This window comes from Chiloscyllium plagiosum, chromosome 28 (assembly GCF_004010195.1).
Source record: "Chiloscyllium plagiosum isolate BGI_BamShark_2017 chromosome 28, ASM401019v2, whole genome shotgun sequence".
NCBI classification, from domain to species: Eukaryota; Metazoa; Chordata; class Chondrichthyes; order Orectolobiformes; family Hemiscylliidae; genus Chiloscyllium; species Chiloscyllium plagiosum.
In genome coordinates this window covers 45,439,316-45,462,151 of record NC_057737.1, presented here as the reverse complement: position 1 = coordinate 45,462,151, position 22,836 = coordinate 45,439,316, and the positions used below count along the sequence as shown (strand labels likewise).

General features: G+C 46.3%; 1 protein-coding gene across 1 annotated transcript in view; it reads left to right on the top strand.

Annotated features, from left to right (window-relative positions):
• Window positions 1-22,836, top strand: part of LOC122564163 (protein spinster homolog 3-like) — a 120,439-nt gene that overhangs the window by 43,883 nt on the left and 53,720 nt on the right. The window contains exons 7-10 of the mRNA XM_043718810.1: window positions 1,875-2,018; window positions 7,110-7,299; window positions 14,884-14,949; window positions 21,239-21,337. Of these exons, the coding sequence (XP_043574745.1) occupies window positions 1,875-2,018; window positions 7,110-7,299; window positions 14,884-14,949; window positions 21,239-21,337 (499 nt within the window). The remainder of the gene's footprint in view (window positions 1-1,874; window positions 2,019-7,109; window positions 7,300-14,883; window positions 14,950-21,238; window positions 21,338-22,836) is intronic.

Genomic DNA, 22,836 nt, shown 5'->3' with positions numbered 1-22,836 from the left:
CTTTTGCTGTAAGACCTCCTTTTTGGAAACATTCAATGATTTGCTCGTAAATTGATTCCACCAGCAACTGATAGGAACTCACTGACATTGCACTACTATTTAACAGTATGTGGTAACTTTCCCTTTATCACCAACAGTGACTCACTGATAGTCTGAATATTAGTGATGATATTTGGTGGAACACTCTAACACCCTCCATGGGAACTAGTAATGATTCTATTAGATTAGATTTCCTACAGTGTGGAAACAGGCCCTTCAGCCCAACAAGTCCACACCGACCCTTCGAAGAGTAACCCACCCAGACCCATTTCCCTCTGACTAACACAGTTAACCTATGGGCAATTTAGCACGGCCAATTCACCTGACCTGCACATCTTTGGACTGTGGGAAGAAACCGGAGCACCCGGAGGAAACCCACGCAGAGAATTTGCAAACTCCACACAGACAGTCACCCGAGGCTGGAATCAAACCAGGGTCCCTGGCACTGTGAGGCAGCAGTGCTAACCACTGAGCCACGCCACGCCCCCTCCCCCCCCCCCACCTTACTTATTGACATTTTCCCAGATTGAGAAATGTCCCCTCCGCTCCCAACCCCACACTTGAAAAGGTGAGGTCAGACCCTCGCTCAATGATTCCTTGAACAGGCCCACTCTCCAGACCTCCTCAGATTCACCTGTGACCTCTGAGTCCATGTGAAGGTGACAAAGGCTCTGTGATGGGAGCCTCAATGTGATATGATTTCAGACTTTTCACATCAACAAGGCTGCCTGAGTTACAAATCCCGGTCCCTGGCACTGTGAGGCAGCAGTGCTAACCACTGAGCCACCATGCCACGCCCCCGCCCCCCCCCACCTTACTTATTGACATTTTCCCAGATTGAGGAATGTCCCCCTCCGCTCCCAACCCCACACTTGAAAAGGTGAGGTCAGACCCTCTCTCAATGATTCCTTGAACAGGCCCACTCTCCAGGTCTCCTCAGATTCACCTGTGACCTCTGACTCCATGTGAAGGTGACAAAGGCTCTGTGCTGGGAGCCTCAATGTGATATGATTTCAGACTTTTCACATCAACAAGGCTGCAAGGCTGCCAGAGTTATAAATCCCCTCCTCAAGTGAATGGGGAATGTTAGAATTTCTGGCCCTTTGGTTAGGCCACACTTAGAGTATTGCGATTGAGTTGTGGTCACTGCAGTACAAGAAGGATGTGGAAGCTTTGGAGAGGGTGCCGAAGAGGTTTACCAGGATGCTGCCTGGATTGGAGAGTGTGAGCTATAAGGTGAGGCTAGAAAACCTCAGGTTGTTTTCTCTGGAGCGGCAGAGGCTGAGGGGAGACTTGATGGAAGTCTCTAAAAGTATGAGATGCATAGATAGGATTGATGGTCAGAATCTTTTTAACAGAGCTGAAATGTCTAATACCAGGGGGCACACATTTATGGCGAAAGGGGGAACATTCAAGTGAGATGAGGGGCAAGTTATTTTTACATAGAGAGTGGTACGAGTCTGGAACACACTGCCTGGGCTGATGGTGAAGGCAGATACGACAGGGATGTTTAAGGGACTTTTAGATCAACACATGCAAGGAATGGAGAGATATGGACCAAGGGCAGGCAGAAGGGATTAGTTTAATTTGGCGTCATGTTCGGCACAACATTGTGGGCCGAAGGGCCTGTTCCTGTGCTGTACAGGACTTTGTTCTCTGCTGTAAGACCAGAGGAAGACTGGATGGTGGACTGTGGAGGTTTGGTGCTGATCGTGCCTCCCTTCGGTCAAGGAGATGTTGAGGTGTCTGCTGTTTGCAACGAAACTCGGTGAGTGGGAGGAGACCCTGTCCCTCTCAGAAAACCCCCAGTAAATCGTCTCATTCTCTGTTTCCAGCTGGAGTTTTGTACTGTCATCCTTTGGCACTGCCGCAGTCACGTTCACAACGGGTGCGCTGGGATTCTGGGCACCCATCTTCCTGCTGCGAGCACAGGGCACCAATGCCACCCCTCAGCACACAGCCAGCAAGTCACAGGACAGGTAAGTGTGGCCAGAGCTCGTCTCTCAATGAACCATAATCATTCAGGGGCTGTTGGTATGCAGAGTAGTTCCAAGGCCTGGACGATAAAACTAACTTATATACTGAATGCCTGTAAGGAACCAAGGCACAATATGTTTTTTTTAAACTTTCAAGAGCTACTTTTAGATTTTCCCGGGCTAATTTTGTTTTTCAGAGTCTCCTTTTTTATTCATTTATGGGGTGATGTCAGTCATGTCATTATAATACCTCAGTACTTGTGTGGTAGTGTGAGCTATTTGGCTGCGCGTGAAAGCAGAATTAGAATAATTCATCAATATCCTCAACAATTACCAATTTTCCAATTCATTTAAAGCATTACTTTCTTATAATGAATTAGTTACTAATTCATTTCTTATACACCACTGTAATTTAATGGGTATAAGACAGGCATATATTATTCTCTCTCACTCAGTCATGCACACATTCACTCTCTGTCTCTTACTCACTCACTCTCACACACACCCCTCTACCCACTGACTCACCCACTCATTTTCCTTCTAACTTCCCCTCTTCACTGCTCCACCTATCACACACTGTTTCTTCCCATGTTCATTGCTGATAGGTTCTTTCTGAGCTTCTCAGCAACTAATGAGAGAGAAGTGGCCTGTGATTGGAGGAACACAGCTCCTCCCCATTTCTGCCCACTCTAGTTCACGATGGGAGTGACCTTTCCCTGATTAGTGATTCTCCCCCAAATTGAATTTTTATGGCCATTTTGGTGGCTTTTGTGGGGTTTGGGGGTGGGGTAAATGTTCCTGCCACCCTCCTGTGTTTAAGTCCCGTAAGGAAGGAAAACCAAGTGGCCTCCTTTGCATAGTCTGGCCTATTCGTGACTCCATTCCTAAGCCAATATGCTTGAATCTTAGTGGCCTGTAAAATGGATGTCAACCCTGCTGGATGTCAAACTTGCGAATCAGCCTTGCTTCAAGAAGTGCTGAGTAAGAATTCAAGAAATGGCAGGTCTAGATCATTCCAGAACAATGAGTCGATTCCTCCATTCCAAACGATCATGGCTGAACCTGGGCTTCACGTTTATTTTCCCATCTGCTTCCTGTAGGGTGGGATTTCCCAGTCTCAAACATACTTAAGGATAGAACACCCATAAGCCTTAGGGATAGATATTTCCATCACAATCTTTTATCTTTCTCTCTCTCTCACCCTCAACGCAATCACCTTTCATTCTTTAAATCACCAGACAATATTGGCCCAGCTTACACAGCCTCTCATTATAGGACAGTCCCCGCATCCCAGAACTCGGTCTACTGAGCTGTCACAGTGCAAGCACATTTTTCTTTCATTGTGGATGGAAATCAACCACAGAAAATGGGCAATAAATGCCAGCCTTTCCATGGTGCCTCTCCCTAAGTGGAAATCTTTTGAAAACTCAATTCCTTGTCCCACTCCTTCAAACAACACTTACCATTAGGACCATTAAATGGCAGCACATTGGGAGGTCGAGTGGCAGTCATTCTGATAGGGACAGAGGGAGACTTCTCTGCTTGCTCCTCTTTTCCCTTTAATCTCTGCCTGTGGTTACCTTGAATCTGCATGGATCTAACAGATTTTTCTAGGCTGGAGGACAGAGAGGAGTCATAGAGTCAATGCAGCACAGATACAAACCCTTCGATCCAACTTGTCATTATAGATTAGATTAGATTCTCCACAGTGTGTCGCTAGACCCTGGCCACATGACCTCTCTGCCCCCACCCCCTCTCCGGCCTATCACCCTCACCCTCACCTCCTATCGTATTCCCAGTGCCCCTCCTCCAAATTCGCTTCCCCAAATTCCCTTGCCCCTACCTTTTATCTTAGCCCGCTTGGCACACCAGCCTCATTCCTGAAGAAGGGCTTATGCCTGAAACGTCGATTCTCCTGCTCCTTGGATGCTGCCTGGCCTGCTGTGTTTTTCCAGCACCACATTTTTCAGCTCTATATTTACCCCTGACTAATACTGTGGCCAATTCACCTGACCTGCACATCTTTGTATTGTGGGAGGAAATCGGAGAAAATCCACGCAGACACGGGGAGAATGTGCAAACTCCACACAGGCAGGCGGGAATCAAACCCAGGACCCTGGTGCTGTGAGGTAGCAGTGCTAACTGCTGTGCCACCGTGCCGCCCCATTGTAGGGATTATAGAATACCTACAATGTGGAAACAGGCCTTTTGGCCCAACAAGTCCACACCGACCCTGTGAAGAGTAACCCACCCAGACCCACTCTACATTTCCCATCACAAATGCACCTAACCTATTCATCCCTGAACATATGGGCAATTTAGTACAGCCAATTCACGTAATCAATGCTGACTGCATTGTCAAACTAAACTAGTCCTACTTGCCTGCATTTGGTCCATATCCAAACCTTTCCTATTCATGTACCTATCCAAATGCCTTTCAAATTTTGTAACTGTACCCACATCCATAACTGCCTCTGGAAGTTTATTCCACACACAAACCACTCTGTGTCAAAAAAATTGCCCCCATGTCCTTTTCAAATTTTTTCCTCTCACCTTGAAAATATGCACCCTAGTTTTGAACTCCCCCACCCTAGGGAAAAAAACCTTGGCTATTCACCCTATCCCTCCCCCTCATGATTTTATAAACCTCTATAAGGTCACCCCTCAGCTTCCAACACTCCAAGGAAAATAGCCCCAGCCTATTTAGCCTCTCCCTATAGCTCAAACCCTCCAACCCTGGCAGCATCCATGTAAGTCTTTTCTGAACCCTTTCACATTTCACAACATCCTTCATATAACAGGGAGATTGCGTGCAATATTTCAAACCTGGCCTAACCAATGTCCTATGCAGCTGCAACATGACCTCCCAATTCCTATCCTCAATGCTCTGACTAATAAAGGCAAGCATACTAAATGATCCTATCAACCTGTGACTCCACTTTCAAGCAATTATGAAGGAGACTCAAAGGTCTCTTTGTTCAGCAACACTCCCTAGGACCTTACCATTAAGTGTATAAGTCCTGATTTGCTGCACCTCACATTTATCTAAATTAACTCCATCTGCCACTCCTTGGCCCATTGGTCAATCTGATCAAGATCCTGTTGTAGTCTGAGGTAACCTTCTTCACTCTCCACTACATCTCCAATTTACTAACTATACCTCCTATGTTCACACCCAAATCATTTATATAAATGACAAAATTGGACCCAGCACCAATCCTTGTGGCACTCCACTGGTTACAGGCCTCCAGTCTGAAAGGCTACCACCTTCTACCTTCAAGCCCACTGGTTCCAACTGGCTAATTCTCCCTGTATTCCATGTGATCTAACCTTGCTAACCAGTCTACCATGAGGAACTTTGTCAGATGCCTTACTGAAGTCCATGTAGATCATGTCCACTGTTCTGCCCTCATCAATCTTCTTTGTTACTTCTTCAAAAAATTCAATCAAGTTTGTGAGATCTGATTTCCCATGAAAAAAGCCATGTTGACTATTCCTAATCAGTCCTTGTCTTTCCAAATACATGTAAATCCTGTTCCTCAGGATTCCCTCCAACAACTTGCCCACCACCGATGTCAGGCTCACCGGTCTATAGTTCCCTGGCTTGTCTTAACCGCCTTTCTTAAACAGTGGCACCATGTTAGCCAACCTCCAGTCTTTCAGCACCTCACCTCATACAAATATCTCAGCCAAGGTCCGAGCAATCACAGAGTTCTAGGGTACCCCTGATGAGGTCCCAGGGATTTGTCCACCTTTATGCATTTTAAGACGTCCAGCATCTCCTCCTCTGTAATATGGACATTTTTCAAGGTATCACTATTTATTTCCCCACTATCTTCCATGTCCTTCTCCACAGTAAACACAGATGCGAAATACTTGTTTAATATCAACCCCCTCTCCTACAGTTCCACAAATGGGCCGCCTTGCTGATCTTTGAGGGGCCCTATTCTCTCTCATTACTCTTTTTTGCTTAATGTATTTGTAGAATCCCTTTAGATTCTCCTTAACCCTATTTGCCAAAGCTATCTCATGTCCTCTTTTTGCTCTCCTGATTTCCCTCTTAAATTTTACTCCTACTGCCTTTATACTCTTCTAAGGATTCACTCGATCCCTGCTATCTGTGCCTGACATCTGCTTCCTTCTTTTTCTTAATCAAAATCTCAATTAAATCAGAGAAATCTATTTTACAGGTACGGCAGGTAATAAGGAAGGCAAATGGAATTTTGGCATTTATTGCTAAAAGAATAGATATCAAAGTAGAGAACTTGCTGAAATTCTACAAGGCATTAGTGAGACAGCACCTGGAGGATTGTGTGCAGTTTTATCCTCTTACTTGAGCGATGTAGTTGCATTGGAGGCAATTCACAGGAGGCTCACTGGATTGATTCCAGAGATAATTGTCTCTAGGAAGAGATTGAGCAGTTTAGGCCAATACTCTCTCTGGAGTTTAGAAGAATGAGAGGCGATATAATTGAGGTATGAAAGTTGTGAAAGAGGACTGACAATGTCGACATAGAAGGGATATTGCCCTTGTGATAGGGCAATATTGCCAAGTGCTGATAGGTCACATGGGCCAGTATTTCATATTAGTTAGTCATATACCAAAAATTACATTTGATTCCTTTACAATTGACATGAACTCTTAAACATTCTTTTCGAGTGTTCTTCAAACCAATTACAGGTACTTGGTCATTTTAAAACAATTAGTTTTCCTAATGGTATTGTTTCTTGGTCAGTGAGAACCTGCTTTTACGAGGCTAACAGCAGCAAAACAAATTATCCAACAAATTGTGGTGACTTGAACCTCAATGCATAACTTCCTTGCTACAATACTTTTTACACACACTTAATTGGAAAGGTCCTTTAATTGACTCTGATTTGCCTTCGGTGTTGGGCGAACTTATCGTTTGGGAGTGTAGGGGTTGAAAACTTCCATTTCTTAAGCAGAGGAATGTAAAGGATCACAGCACACCTGAGCATTACCAGGGAGGCTGGATGTATTGATGCTGTATCAGCTCATGCTGCTGATACTGCTGTGTGCCCATTGCTCACTGCAGTGACTCTATATTCCACCCTCCCCTCTGCTTTGTATAGTTTAATATTTGGAGCCATAACGTGCGTGACCGGGATCCTCGGGATCGGAATTGGAGCTGCACTTTCAAAGCACTTTAAAAAGAAGAGTAGCAGAGCTGACCCTCTCATCTGTGCAGCAGGCATGTTGAGTTCTAGTCCCTGCCTCTACCTTGCCATTGTACTGGCTAAACATAGCACTGCAGCGACATATGTAAGTATTGATATTACGCTACACCACTCTTAATGAAACCCAAAGTTACTCCTGAAATAGCTCTATACTACTCTAAACCTGATATTAATCCTAATATCACTGATATTATATTCTGATATTAATCCTGATATCACTGTTTATAGTGCATCACTCTTACTATCACTCTATAATACTCTGAATTAATCCTGACATTACTCTTTCTATTACTCTGGTTTAACTACAGTACTGCCTTTGTAAATAAGCCTCTAGGAGTCGCTCCGATCTACTTTAATGGTTGGTTAAGAACAACTTCATCAGGAGATCACAAGATGTGACAGAACTATTAATAAGAATTGCTTCTAATAATTTACATTGTTCATAAGAAGAAATTGACATTTCTATAGCACCTTCCACAACGTCAAGATTTCCCAAAGATTCACAACTGGTTTTTGAAATGTAGTTACTATTTTGGTGCATAAAATGTGGCAATTTATACACAGCAAGCTCCAGAAATTCCTGTGTGATAATAATTATATGATCAGTTTTAGTAATATTGGCTGAAGCATAAGATTGAGCAAGACCCTGGGGAAATCTCACATTGTGCATGAGATTGTTTCCATTCCCCTGAAAGGAGAGCTAGACACGTGACCTCCAGTTACCACAGCTGTCGTCTTTTTGAGATAAGTGTGACAAGGGAGATTTCCATTTTGTCCCCACTGACTTTCATCTTGCTGGGGCTCCTTGATGCCAGGCTCGTGACCTTGATTTTCTATTCTTCTGTGTGTAGCTCATTTGAAATTTTAAATAAAGGGAACTGTTCAGGAGCTGTGAGTTGATAATTTGAAGGTGTAATCATTCACTGACTTCCTGAGACAGTGCTCATGTCCAATCTCTATTGATAGCTGAAACCTCTCCCCCCCCCACCCACATCACCCCTCCCCTCCTCCACATATACACACACGTACAGACAAACAGAAAGGCACACACAGATAAACATGCACACACAGACAGAATCACATACACACAGGCAGAGAGTAACACACACACACAGACTAATGTAGAGACACAGACTGAGAGGCTCACACGCAACTCAGACACACATTCACCCCGAGAGACATACACACATATAGAGACGCAGATTCAGACACATACACACAAACAGAGAGACACACAAAGACACATATCCAGAGAGAGAGAAAGAGAAACACATATTCAGAGTCACACACATACACAAACACTGACAGAAAGGGAGAGACACACACAGGCGGACATGTTCAGAGTTGCACACACAAACAGAAACACACATGGATACAGGAACGCAGACAGACACACAGACAACACAAACACATACAATAGAGGAAGACAACTGGAAGCTGAGTATTTTCTCAGTGACAATGTTATTCGTAATAAAATAATTTGGGGTTTTGCCCTGCCCACAGTTACAGCCAAAATCCTGGTATATCATTAGACAAAGCTGCTGCACGGATACTGCGGAAAGGACTGCAACACACTGAGTGGGCAAGTGCCAGGTCTGAATGGCTGCTGAAGGCAGTAATATATCTTCCAGCCAGTAGATGGTGACACTGTATGTAATAAAAAGTGAAACAAGTTTAAAACCTGGAGAAAGCTGAGTTACAGGTTCACATGAATACAGGATTTCATGATCTTTTATAGGCCCTGTCAGCACTAAGCCTAACTAACCTCCCCATAGGTGCCATCTAACCCAATTCCTGCAGGAAAAATACATTATTTAAAGAGGCAAACATTTTCAGAAGAAAGCATTTCCGCAATTTATCCCTAAAATTCCCTTTAAATAATTTATCTCAGACTTTTCTTAAGTTATTTATCCAAATCATATACTCACCAGTTCCTACATTGTCTTGTTGATACTGTGTATTGAGGTAAACACCACAGCAAGTATATACGAACACTAAGGATCTATATGATGGGTTTATCAGCCAGTTTTACTTCCGTGGCGTTCTCTGATTCAGTTTAGATTAGATTACTTACAGTGTGGAAACAGGCCCTTCGGCCCAACAAGTCCTCTGAAGAGCAACCCACCCAGACCCATTCCCCTACATTTATCCCTTCACCTAACACTATGGGCAATTTATCATGACCAATTCACCTAACATGCACATCTTTGGACAGTGGGAGGAAACCCATGCAGACAGGGGAAGAATGTGCAAACTCCACACCAACAGTTGCCTGAGGTGGGAATTGAACCCAGGTCTCAGGCGCTGCAAGGCAGCAGTGCTAACCACTGTGCCACCGTGCCATGTATGAGGAAACACAATTGTATCTGTACATTACACAGGCTTCTAGAACACACCACTCTCCACAATATGCATAACCCACTGAGCAGAAACTTACAGAGTCCTGAATGATGAAGACGATGATGGGAAATCTGGGAGAGTCCTGTGAGGAGTTAAACAAGACCTTTCCCAATGTCGGGACCAATTTGCTGCATGTTCCATCAGAATTCTAGGCACTGAGATCAGATACTCACTGGGGAATGGGGAAATATCGATTATTGGGACTTATTGCTCACTATCACCCCCAGTGGCTGCACAGTGCACCTCATTAAGATGTAGTTTTCTCTCTGATTACATCCTGTTGCGATGCTGCTTCCTGGTTACTGTGTCTAGGCACAGGCTCCCAAGCCACAGACGGGACCAGGCTGCTCACTTGCTCTCTCCCTTACTCAGTGCCTACCTGCATGTGGCACAGTGGCTTAGTGGTTAGCATTACTGCCTCACAGTACCAGGAACCCTGGTTCGATTCCAGCCTCAAGTCTCTCCGAATCTGCGTGGGTTTCCTCTGGATGCTCCAGTTTCCTCCCACCATGTAAATATGTATAGCTTAGGTGGATTAGCTGTGCTAAATTGCCCTCTAGTGTCCAGGAGATGTGCAGGCTAGGTGGATGAGACATGGGAAATGCAGGGTTACAGGGATAAGGTGGGCCTTGGTGGGATGCTCCAAGGTGGGTCGATGTGCACTCAATGGGCCGAATGGTCTGCTTCCACACCACAGGGGTACTCAGAAGTCCGCCACCAGTTTTGTGGGCTGTTTTCTCCGGGAATGAAAGAAAGAAGATGAAAATTTGCGGCACAGCTGGTAAGGGTGGATGACAGGTGGTGAGGTATGCCAAGTGGGTGAGTAGGCCGCACAGAGGCCCATGTGTGGTCAGTAGAGTGGGGGCGGGATTGGGGCGGGTGAGAGCAAGGAAGGGAAGATTGGGAGAGCAGGAGCCTCAGTGGAAGCTGGGCACAGTTGCTTCAGAGTGGGAGGTCTCAGATAGAAGATGGTGGCACTTAACTGGGCAGAGAGGAGACATTCATTGATCACCTCTTTACATTGCTGGGTATTTCTCCACACTGCACTGACCCAGGTGGCAGTCTTGGCCCAGGCTGCCATGGCCTAGTGTTGTGTCCTTCTCTGTTGGTCCAGGGGGTAGAGGATGAACCTTACCCCCTCCCTGCATCCAGCAGGACTCTGCTTGGAAAGTGGAGTGCCCATTATCCCTTCTCTGCTACACCCTGAACCGTGTGGGTCAGCTCTAGACTGGGCTGTGTTGGTCCAGTGCCTTTTGAAGATGGCACTGTTGCCAGGGATGCCAGTCCATTCAGGATACCCAGGCAGTAGAGAGTTCTTTGGGCTGCAGCACCTGGTGGAATCTGGCTAGTATTGGATGAGAAAGGTGCCGTGGGTTGGGGGTAGGGGTGGGTTGTTAAGGAGACAGGTTTGGGACGACAATGTGAGAAACCTCACTAGGCCTCAGGGAGAGGAAAGCCTCCATGAAATTTGCTGTAATTGACACATTGCCTGAATCATGGTAAGATTCAGGCCCACGGTACACGAACCAGTGTTGCCTGATCGAAGTCACTGACAGGACTATGTTAATGCCATGTGCACGGATCTTAATGGAGAGTCCCTCATGCACAGTCATTGCTTCACACATGTATACGTCTTTCTATATGTCTGCTCCCAAGGTAAAGCACTCACATTGATCAGAAACGATTTTGACACTCTGCTTTTTCTCACAAAAAAAGACAAGTTCTCTTACAGGCACTGTGCAAATGAGTAGTCTAATCACACGACCAATGGCAGAAACTGCTGTTGGTCAAAAATGGATTTCTCGATTTCAGGATTTCTTTAGCAACATAGTTAACAGATTGCACACACTGAACAACTGAGCAACTGTGTGGAATAGACCCTCATAATACACAAACTGGTGTATTATAGCCTTCTACACACCCTTCTATAAGAGTCATACCTAATATAGAGTCTGAGAATTTATGAGCTTGTATAATTCAGCACCTACCATATATAACTCATTGCTTGACTATAGTTACAAAACTGGTATAATATTAGACAAGGTGTATTCAAGCTGTAGTGAGTTTATGGATCAGGTTCATCAGGAAGTAAAAGAATTGTGCAAATACATAAACAATACCCCTGGGCAGTGTATCATTCTGTACGTGTGTGGCCCAGGAGTGTTGTATTCTGTGTGTGTCTGGCCCGGGCAGTGTGTCATTCTGTGTGTGCCTGGCCCGGGCAGTGTATCATTCTGTGTGAGCCTGGCCCGGGCAGTATATCATTCTGTGTGTGCCTGGCCCGGGCAGTGTGTCATTCTGTGTGTGCATGGCCCGGGCAGTGTATCATTCTGTGTATGCCTGGCCCGGGCAGTGTACCATTCTGTACGTGTCTGGCCCGGGCAGTGTATCATTCTGTGTGTGTCTGGCCTGGGCAGTGTATCATTCTGTGTGTGTCTGGCCCGGGCAGTGTAACATTCTGTACGTGCCTGGCCCGGGCAGTGTATCATTCTGTGTGTGTCTGGCCCGGGCAGTGTATCATTCTGTGTGTGTCCAGCCCGGGCAGTGTATCATTCTGTATGTGTCTGGCCCAGGCAGTGTACCATTCTGTGTGTGCCTGGCCCGGGCAGTGTACCATTCTGTACGTGCCTGGCCCGGGCAGTGTATCATTCTGTGTGTGCCTGGCCCGGGCAGTGTATCATTCTGTATGTGCCTGGCCCGGGCAGTGTATCATTACTGTATGTGTCTGACCCGGGCAGTGTATCATTCTGTGTGTCTGGCCGGCGCAGTGTATCATTCTGTATGTGTCTGACCCGGGCAGTGTATCATTCTGTATGTGTCTGACCCGGGCAGTGTATCATTCTGTATGGGTCTGACCCGGGCAGTGTATCATTCTGTGTGAGCCTGTCCCGGGCAGTGTATCATTCTGTATGTGTCTGGCCCGGGCAGTGTATCATTCTGTGTGTGTCTCGCCCGCGCAGTGTATCATTCTGTATGTGTCTGACCCGGGCAGTGTATCATTCTGTACGTGCCTGGCCCAGGCAGTGTATCATTCTGTATGTGCCTGGCCCAGGCAGTGTATCATTCTGTATGTGCCTGGACCGGGCAGTGTATCATTCTGTATGTGCGTGACCCGGGCAGTGTATCATTCTGTATGTGCGTGACCCGGGCAGTGTATCCTTCTGTACGTGCCTGGCCCGGGCAGTGTATCATTCTGTACGTGCCTGGCCCGGGCAGTGTATCTTTCAGTGTGAGCCTGGCCTGGGCAGTGTATCATTCTGTGTGTGCCTGGCCCAGGCAGTGTATCATTCTGTACGTGCCTGGCCTGGGCAGTGTATCATTCTGTGTGAGCCTGGCCTGGGCAGTGTATCATTCTGTGTGTGTCTGGCCCGGGCAGTGTATCATTCTGTATGTGCCTGACCTGCGCAGTGTATCATTCTGTGTGTCCCTGCCTGGGCAGTGTATCATTCTGTGTGTGCCTGGCCTGGGCAGTGTATCATTCTGTGTGTGCCTGGCCTGGGCAGTGTATCATTCTGTACGTGCCTGACCTGCGCAGTGTATCATTCTGTGTGTGCCTGGCCTGGGCAGTGTATCATTCTGTATGTGCCTGGCCTGGGCAGTGTATCATTCTGTGTGTGCCTGGCCCGGGCAGTGTATCATTCTGTATGTGTCTGGCCCGGGCAGTGTATCATTCTGTACGTGCCTGGCCCGGGCCGTGTATCATTCTGTGAGTGTCTGGCCTAGGCAGTGTATCATTCTGTGTGTGCCTGTCCCGGGCAGTGTATCATTCTGTGTGTGTCTGGCCCGGGCAGTGTATCATTCTGTGTGTGTCTGACCCGGGCAGTGTATCATTCTGTATGTGTCTGGCCCGGGCAGTGTATCATTCTGTACGTGCCTGGCCCGGGCAGTGTATCATTCTGTATGTGCCTGGACCGGACAGTGTATCATTCTGTGTGAGCCTGACCCGGGCAGTGTATCATTCTATGTGTGTCTGGCCCGGGCAGTGTATCATTCTGTGTGTGCCTGGCCCGGGCAGTGTATCATTCTGTACGTGCCTTGCCTGGGCAGTGTATCATTCTGTGTGAGCCTGGCCCGGGCAGTGTATCATTCTGTACGTGCCTGACCCGGGCAGTGTATCATTCTGTATGTGTCTGGCCCGGGCAGTGTATCATTCTGTGTGTGTCTGGCCCGGGCAGTGTATTATTCTGTGTATGCCTGGCCCGGGCAGTGTATCATTCTGTGTGTGTCTGGCCCGGGCAGTATCCTTCTGTACGTGCCTGGCCCGGGCAGTGTATCATTCTGTATGTGTCTGGCCCGGGCAGTGTATCATTCTGTACGTGCCTGGCCTGGGCAGTGTATCATTCTATGCATGCCTGGCCCGGGCAGTGTATCATTCTGTGTGAGCCTGGCCTGGTAAGTGTATCATTCTGTATGTGCCTGGCCTGGGCAGTGTATCATTCTGTATGTGCCTGGCCCGGGCAGTGTATCATTCTGTGTGTGTCTGGCCCGGGCAGTGTATCATTCTGTATGTGCCTGGACCGGACAGTGTATCATTCTGTATGTGTCTGACCCGGGCAGTGTATCATTCTGTGTGTGTCTGGCCTAGGCAATGTATCATTCTGTATGTGCCTGACCCGGGCAGTGTATCATTCTGTGTGTGTCTGGCCCGGGCAGTGTATCATTCTGTGTATGTCTGACCCGGGCAGTGTATCGTTCTGTATGTGTCTGACCCGGGCAGTGTATCATTCTGTATTCGCCTGGACCGGGCAGTGTATCATTCTGTATTCGCCTGGACCAGGCAGTGTATCATTCTGTATGTGTCTGACCCGGGCAGTGTATCATTCTGTATGTGTCTGACCCGGGCAGTGTGATGTCTTGTATGGATAGTAAACCCTTTGCCTCGAGCATGATGACTCTTTAACCTGTCTTACAGCTGTTGGTATTTAGCTCTGTGCGGGATGCAAATGACATTGTGTTGTCCCTTCTACTAACCAGCCTTGCTGTATGACCGGCTTGTCAACCGCCCCCCACCCCCACAATTCCTTTTGAATCTTTTTATCTTGAAGCATTAATATGACTGAGCTGTAATCAGCTCGTGAACAGCAACCATTTGGTCTGTTTCCCCATCATCTATTGGTTACACTCGTATTGCAGTGACCACGCTAAAGGTAGAGTGTATCAAAAGCAATGATTGTCATCTCCCTGGCAACTCCGTTGTCACTGCATACTGCCTAGTGTTGGATTGTAGTGCAGGATGACACTCTGACTGAAAATGCTTCTTTTTCCAAAGGTTTTCATCGCCCTGGGAGAGACCTTCCTCGCCTTGAATTGGGCAATTGTTGCAGACATTCTCTTGGTAAGTCCCACTCCCTGGTTCACTGCTGTGCCATTAACTGATTTGAGACAAGTAATATTTTCTCGTTCCTCAGGTCGTTTGGAGGTGAGAATAACTTTGAAATTTGCAATCTCTAATGTCTCATCAGATGACAATGATAAATTCAGTTTCATGTCTTTGTCCTGCAATCTTCGTTAAAGATCATCTGATTCTGAAGAAACTCTGATTGCCTCATGGCTTTCCTTTTACCATTGCATCTTGGCTGAGTGAAGGAACAGGGTACACAACCTCTGAATTGTCCAAATATTCCATTCCATGTGTCTGATCTGAACCTCCACTCCACCCCAGCTGTCCTGATTCCATATCCATTGACACTTTGGTTTAGTATGTTTATTCTTAAGTGTGTAGCTCCTATTTCTTTTTTATTCATTCATGGTATTTGGGCACACTGGCTGGGCCAGCATTTATTGCCCATCTCTAATTGCCCCTTGAGGAGAAGATGGTTGAGCTGTCTTCTTGGATTGCTGCAGCCCATGTGCTGTAGGTAGACCCACAGTACTGATAGGAATTCCAGGATATGACCCAGTGACAGTGAAGGAACGGTGATGCAGTTACCAAGTCAAGAAGGTCAGTGGCTTGGAGGGGAACCTTCAGGTGGTGGTGTCTGCTGCCCTTGTCCTTCTAGATGGTAGAGGTGGCAAGTTTGGAAGGTGCTCTTGATGCAGTCTTGGTGGTTTGCTGCAGTGTATTGTGTAGATAGTACGTGCTGCTGCTCCTGAACATCGGTGATGGAGAGAGTGAATGTTGAAGGTGGGGGATAGAGTGCCAATCAAGTGGATTACTGTGTTCTGAATAGTTTCTGCATTTTCCACCATTGGAAGTAGTGTCCAAATCATCTCGGCATCTCCAAATCATATCTAATCTATAGAAAGTCATGTGGGGTAGTGGGGAATGTCCCTGTCTGTGAGTCAGAAGCTCCCAGTTTGAGTCCCATTCTAGGACTTCATAAGACAGCCAAACAGGCTGCATTTCAGGTGTATAAGTCTTTCCAACACATACCAAAGGCAGGAGCTAAGAACAGGCAGGAGAGATTCTTGGTCAGCCACCAGTTGGGAAGAAATTGGAACCTCTCCCATCACTATCCATAGCTCCAGCCCAGGGCTCTTGCAGTGGTAATATCTCCACCTCTGGACCAGGACACCCGGGTTTTAGTCCCACTAAAACCAGAGGTGTGTTTTATAACATCTCTACAGATCCTGACTGCAAGGTGCAGGTATATGTGTACATTGCCAGACTTGAGTGAACTGTTAAACCCCCACACACACCCTGTAAACCTATTAAATCAGCTTAACCACCACAATTAGCTCATGTTTCCCAATCTCCTATACTTGATGGGATGGCCATCTTCAAAAATTGACGTCAAACCGTGTTTAAATGGAGGATTGCAAATCAGTGTCTGGATTCCTCTTGTCAGTCCCACGCATCCAAAAACATGAATGTCATGTCTTCAGATAATCCTATTGCCTTGTGCTCTGTTATAATGTCAAAGCCATTTACATTGCTGCCCAATCCAGCTGGGTCATTCTTTTCGCAGGGTGAGACAGAGGATATTCAATTGCAGTCAGGCTGCTGCACTCTTTCTTCGGTACAAACATCGCTTCAAAACTCTTGCATGTGACACTTGTTACTTCATCTTTAGTTAGCTGGCTATTAAAGAGGCTGCAAATCATCTGGTTTAGCCACTGGTAACTAAGCCAATAGCCAATCACTAAGCCAACTAAGCCAATCACTTATTGAAAAGATTTGACCTTCATGAACCAGTTTGAATTATCTGAAGGAATCAGAGTGAAATTTTCCAAGCCCTTTTTGTTTTTGAAGTTGGCCCGAATTTTTAATCTGCTATTTATTGGGTCTCCCAACAAATCAAGTGACTTTGGGTAGAGTGAGGAGTGTATGCAGAAGCTAACCCTGTCTGTGGGATAGTCTGGATGGCTAAACGTTTCCTGTCAGTTGTATGTTTGAGAGTTCATAGGGAGCAGCCCAGACATGACAGCCATGTTCTTTTTTTTTAATTAGATTACATTACAGTGTGGAAACAGGCCCTTCAGCCCACCAAGTCCACACCGACCCGCCGAAGCGCAACCCACCCATACCCCTACATTTAACCCTTACCTAACACTGCGGGCAATTTAGCATGGCCAATTCACCTGACCTGCACATCTTTGTGATGGTCGATGGAAACCGGAACACCCGGAGGAAACCCACGCAGACACAGGGAGAACGTGCAAACTCCACACAGTCAGTCGCCTGAGGCGGGAAATGAACCCGGGTCTCAGGCGCTGTGAGGCAGCAGTGCTAACCACTGTGCCACCGTGCCGCCCACAGCAATCAAACAGCTCAAGGCCTTGTATCTCACGGGCAAAATAATTCCATTCATTATTCAATGCCTCACCAAGACAGATGGACACCAGATCTAAAGGCAACACCCAGAACTCAAGGAGGAAATAATTTAAAGAGAGTGAGTTGCTCTTAAGTAAACAAAGGTCCGTGTTGTAATGCACTGTGAGATAATGCAATCCAAGAAGGTTGAACCATTCTGATGGAAGTACAGTATAGTCATCACAATAAAGGTACATCATGGCTTTCTGTTTATCTTTCAAAATACTTACCTATTTATCACCACGAGATTTGTAAAGACTACATCGGACTTGCATTCCATTCTAAGCCACCGCATTCCTGGGTTATTGTAATTGGTTTCTGACGTTGTACAATGTGGAGCTTTTTGATGAGCTGGAGAATTCCAGCTCTGAGGAGCGATTAGAGGTTGTTTTCGTTGGAACTCAGGTAACAGGGAGAAGAAATAATTGAGGTTTATAAAATTCCAAGGGCCTTAGAGTGGGTGGGATGGACCTATTTTGATTTACAGAAAGATCAATACGGAGCCACATATTTAAAATAATTGACGGGAGGATCACAGGGGAGGTGAGGAGCAATTTGTCTGCCCAGAGATTGGAGGAGACCTGAAGCTTACTGCTTGAGAGGATGAGAATTGATGAATCTCAGAAATTATTTCCAAACCCTTTGTTTTCCAAATCAGCCTGAGTTTTTAATCTGCTATTTTTTTTGACTCTCCCAAAAGATCAAGTGGTTTTGCGAAAGGATTAAATTCTTGGGATTAGAACAGTTAGGTGTTTGCTTTTGACCAGTGCAGAGTTAATGGGCTGAATGAAGGGCTTTTTTCTATGCTGTAAACGTCAATGACTCTAAGATACTGGGATATGAAGTTGATGCCTCACAGAGCTACACCATGGGTTTCCACCGGGTGCTCTGGTTTCCTCCCACAGTCCAAACATGTGCAGGTTAGCTGGATTGGCCATGCTAAATTGCCTATAGTGTCAAGGGCTGTGCAGGCTAGATGGAGAAGCCATGGGAAATGGTAGGGGGGGAGGGGGTTTACAGGGTTTTGCTTTGGGCAAGATGGTGTTCAGAAGTTAGTGTGGACCCAGTGGGTCGAATGGCCTGTTTCCATAATGTCAGAATTCTATCTATCCGACCAAGAATTGGAAAGCTCGATAGGATATAGGTTACTTGCTGACAACCAAGGTAGGCTAAATGGCCGCCTTCTGGACCATAAATATTCATGTTTCTATCAACAACCCAATTATTCTCTCCTCATCTCTTCAGTTTTGGGGTTTGGCATTTAGTTAGAGATTCAGCTTCATGGAATAATATTACTTAGCTGGGCGGGGGTGGGAATGGAGGGTTTGAAGGTGCGTGGTTTCAATGTACTCCATCGTCCACGTGAATCTTTCATCCTCTACTCTGGATCCATCCCTATGGAACACCCTGTCTGCCAACAGTGTTCCCTATGGTTTTCACTTTCCAGCAGACAAAGTGGTAGATTTCAGCGACACAATGTTGAAATGCTCAAGGATAGATCAAGTCTGAGCTTTGTTGGACAAGATGGTGGAAGTGGTTTACTGGATTGATACCTGGAATGAGAGGTTTGTTATATGAGGATGAGGCTGGTTTCTACTGGAGTTTAGAAGAGTGATAGGTGACTTGATTGAAGTTTATAAAATACTAAATGATCTTGACAAGATAGACAGAGGAACGGTGTTTTGTGAGTGGGGTCCCCAAAAATCAGGAGTTGTCCTTTCAGAACAGGCCTCTTCTCGAGTCCTGTGTCCAGTTCTGGTTGCCCTATGATAGGGAGGAGATTATTAACCTGGAGAGGATTCAGAAGAGATTTACCAGGATGTTGCTGAATATGGAAGGTTAGATTTATAAAGATAGGCTGGGACTTCTTTCAGTGGAGTGTAGGAGGTGACCTGATAGAATTTCATAAAATCATGAGGGGTATGGATAGAATTACTGGTCTTTTCCATAGGATGGGGGATTTCAAGACCGGGAGCATATTTTTAAGGGAAGAGGAGTAAGATTTTAAAAACAGCATGAGAGCCAAATGTTTCATACAGAAAGTGGTTTGCATGTGGAATGAACCTCCTGAAGATGTGATGGATGTGGGAACAGTTATAATGTTTAAATGACATTTGGATAAGTACATAAGCAGGAAGGTTTGGAGGGATATGGGCCAGGAGCAGGCAGGTGGGACTAGTTTAGTTTGGGATTGGCACGGACTGATTGGACCGAAGGGTCTGTTTCCGTGCTATGACTTTATGATAGAGACGAAGAGAATTCTTTCTCAGACCTTTATGAGATTTTGCCTCATAAAGTGATGGAGGTGGGGTTCGTTGAATATTTTAAAAACAGAGAGGTGAGTAGATTCTTGTTTGGCAGGGATATTGAAGATTATCAGGGATAGTGTGGGAATGAAGTATTTAAAACGGTGGCACAGTGGCACAGTGGTTAGCACTGCTGCCTCACAGCGCCAGAGACCTGGGTTCAATTCCCGACTCAGGCGGCTGACTGTGTGGAGTTTGTACGTTCTCCCCGTGTCTGCGTGGGTTTCCTCCGGGTGCTCCGGTTTCCTCCCACAGTCCAAATATGTGCAGGTCAGGTGAATTGGCCATGCTAAATCGCCCGTAGTGTTAGGTAAGGGGTAAATGTAGGGGTATGGGTGGGTTACGCTTCGGCGGGTCGGTGTGGACTTGTTAGGCCGAGGGCCTGTTTCCACACTGTAATGTAATCTAATCTAATCTAATCTAATCTAATAAAACACAGCCATATTGAACGGTAAAACAGGCTTGAATGGCCTGCACCCACTCCTATTCAAATGTTCATCGTGTGGACTGGACAAGCCCGGACTGTTTTCTGTGAGGAAGATGTTAGCTGGAGAATTAATAAAGGTGTGCAGAATTCTGGCGAGTTTGGATGGAGCACATAAGGAGCAACCGTTTCCACTGGCTGCAAACCAGAGGATGGCGAATTAAGATGATTGATAAAGTCGTAAGGTGTAGGAGCAGAAGCAGGCCATTCAGCCCATCGATTCTGCTTTGCCATTCAATGAGGTCACGGCTGATCTGTTAATCCTCAAGGGCCCGACGGAATGATGAAGAATGTTCCTTTAACGCTGTAATCAGGAATCCACTGTCTGAAAAGGCGGTGGAAGTAGGTTCAATAATAACTTGTGAAAAAGGAATTAGGTTAAAAAAAAAACTCCCAAGTCCCGGTCCATGAGGCAGGAGCTGAGGCTGAGTTAAATTGGACAGCTCACTAACAGGATTGTTATAGGCACAATGGGTCAAATTGATTTGATGATTGTCAGAGCCTTGAGTAACCATGAAACCTTATTTCCCCATCTAACTCTATTTTGATTTAATCCCTGCCCTCCCCTTCACTGTTTGATCACACAGCATTTGATGTGCCCTTTGATGTGAAGGGCACTGCTTGTCACTGGCCACTCGGGTGTTTCCTTTCTTCCTGGTGGTGGAAACCGAATAAAGATTTGTACATCTTGTGTGTTTCACTGTGTCTTACACCTGCACACACAAAACATGGGTGCTGGGGAAAATGTAAGCACTACTGCAGTTAGGTGGTAGTGTGGGGGTTATTAAAAAGAAGAATATATATATATATATTAAAAACCAGGAGATTTCGAGTCTCCTCAGGAAAAAAAAAACATGAACCCTCCTCACAGCCCACCGTGCCAACCTCCTTTGAGGGGGAATTTCATTCCATGGACAGAAATTCAGGGCAGTTTTCCTCCAGATTTCTGACATGTGTAGTTGGGTCAGACAGTTTCACAGAGTCCAGCTTGGAGTCAGAGACCTGAAGGAATGTGTAAGTGTATCTGTGTGGGACATGTGTGAAACGAGAGTTGTAACTGTCAGTTTCTTTTGATTCCTAGTACATTATTATTCCGAGTCGTCGTTCGTTGGCAGAGGCAGTGCAGATCACCATCTGCCATGTCCTGGGAGATGCCAGCAGCTCCTACATCATTGGCGCTGTAAGTACTAACCACCTTCTCACTTACACCTTGGCCTCTGTTCCAGTGTGGACAATATAGGGAGCTCAGTGGCTTGGCCTGACTGGCAATGAAGAGGAAAGGAAGACGTATTTATGTCTCGCCTTTCACAGGTTTAGGCAGCTTTGTAGCTCTGGGCATTGTCAGACGTACCTCTCTCAGATGACACTTGAAACTATTATCCAACTATTATTAAACTATATGAGGTGCTATCCTCACTCTCAGCAGGAGGTAAAGTGTCTCATGACACTGATCCAAGAGGGAGTTTCCCAGCCAATATGTACTCCCCTCCCCCCCCACCCCCAACCCCAGCCATCTTAACTTCTATGACATCTCTGCACACTATTTCATTGTGGTTTTTACATTAGATTAGATTACTTGCAGTGTGGAAAAAGGCCCTTCGGCCCAACAAGTCCACACCGACCCTCCGAAGAGCAACCCACTCATACTCATTCCCCTGCATCTACCCCTTCACCTAACACTACGGGCAATTTAGCATGGCCAATTCACCTAACCTGCACATTTTTGGACTGTGGGAGGATTGTGGGATCTTGCTGTGCAGAAGTTGGCTGCTGCCACCACATCTGGCACACTTTGAGATGTCCTCGGACTTTATGACTCGAGCCAAGGTATCTTTTGGCACCGACACAAGCCACGTTCTGCTGATGGCCAGGGGAGAGGCACAAGGAACTCCTAGTTTAACCCTCCGTGAGCTAACGCAGCTGTTGAAATGCTGTTCATCAGAAAGAGTTGCATTAGCATAGCACCTTCCACAACTGCAGGACCACCCCTGAACAATTGACAGCTTAGAACTGAGAAACAAATGGTCACTGTTGTGACAAAGGAAACCCAGAAGCCAATTTGTGCACAGTACGCTCCCACAAACAGTACCGTGACAATAACCAGGAAAGCTGTTTTGGTGAGTAGGGTTTCATAAATGTTGGCGAGCGCACACAGAGCCCTGCTCTGCTCCACTTCAAAGCATAACCCTGAGATGTGTAACTGCACCAGAAAGTGAATGCAGCACCTCCATTTAACGTTAGCTGCACTGTGAAGCATTCCTTCGCTACAGCGTCTCAGTGGCAGCACTTACTGTTGTGCAGGCCTGACGGTTATCCACTGAGGTAAAAACAATGACTGCAGATGCTGGAAACCAGATTCTGGATCAGTGGTGCTGGAAGAGCACAGCGGTTCAGGCAGCATCGAGGAGCTTCAGCAAAATCAACGTTTCGGGCAAAAGCCTTTCATCAGGAATAAAGGCAGAGAGCCTGAAGTGTGGAGAGATAAGCTAGAGGAGGGTAGGGGTGGGGAGAGAGTAGCATAGAGTACAATGGGTCAGTGGATGAAGGTGATAGGTCAGGGAGGAGAGGGTGGAGTGGATAGGTGGAAAAGGAGCTAGGCAGGTCGGACAAGTCCGGACAAGTCATGGGGACAGTGCTGAGCTGCAAGTTTAGAACTAGGGTGAGGTGGGGGAAGGGGAA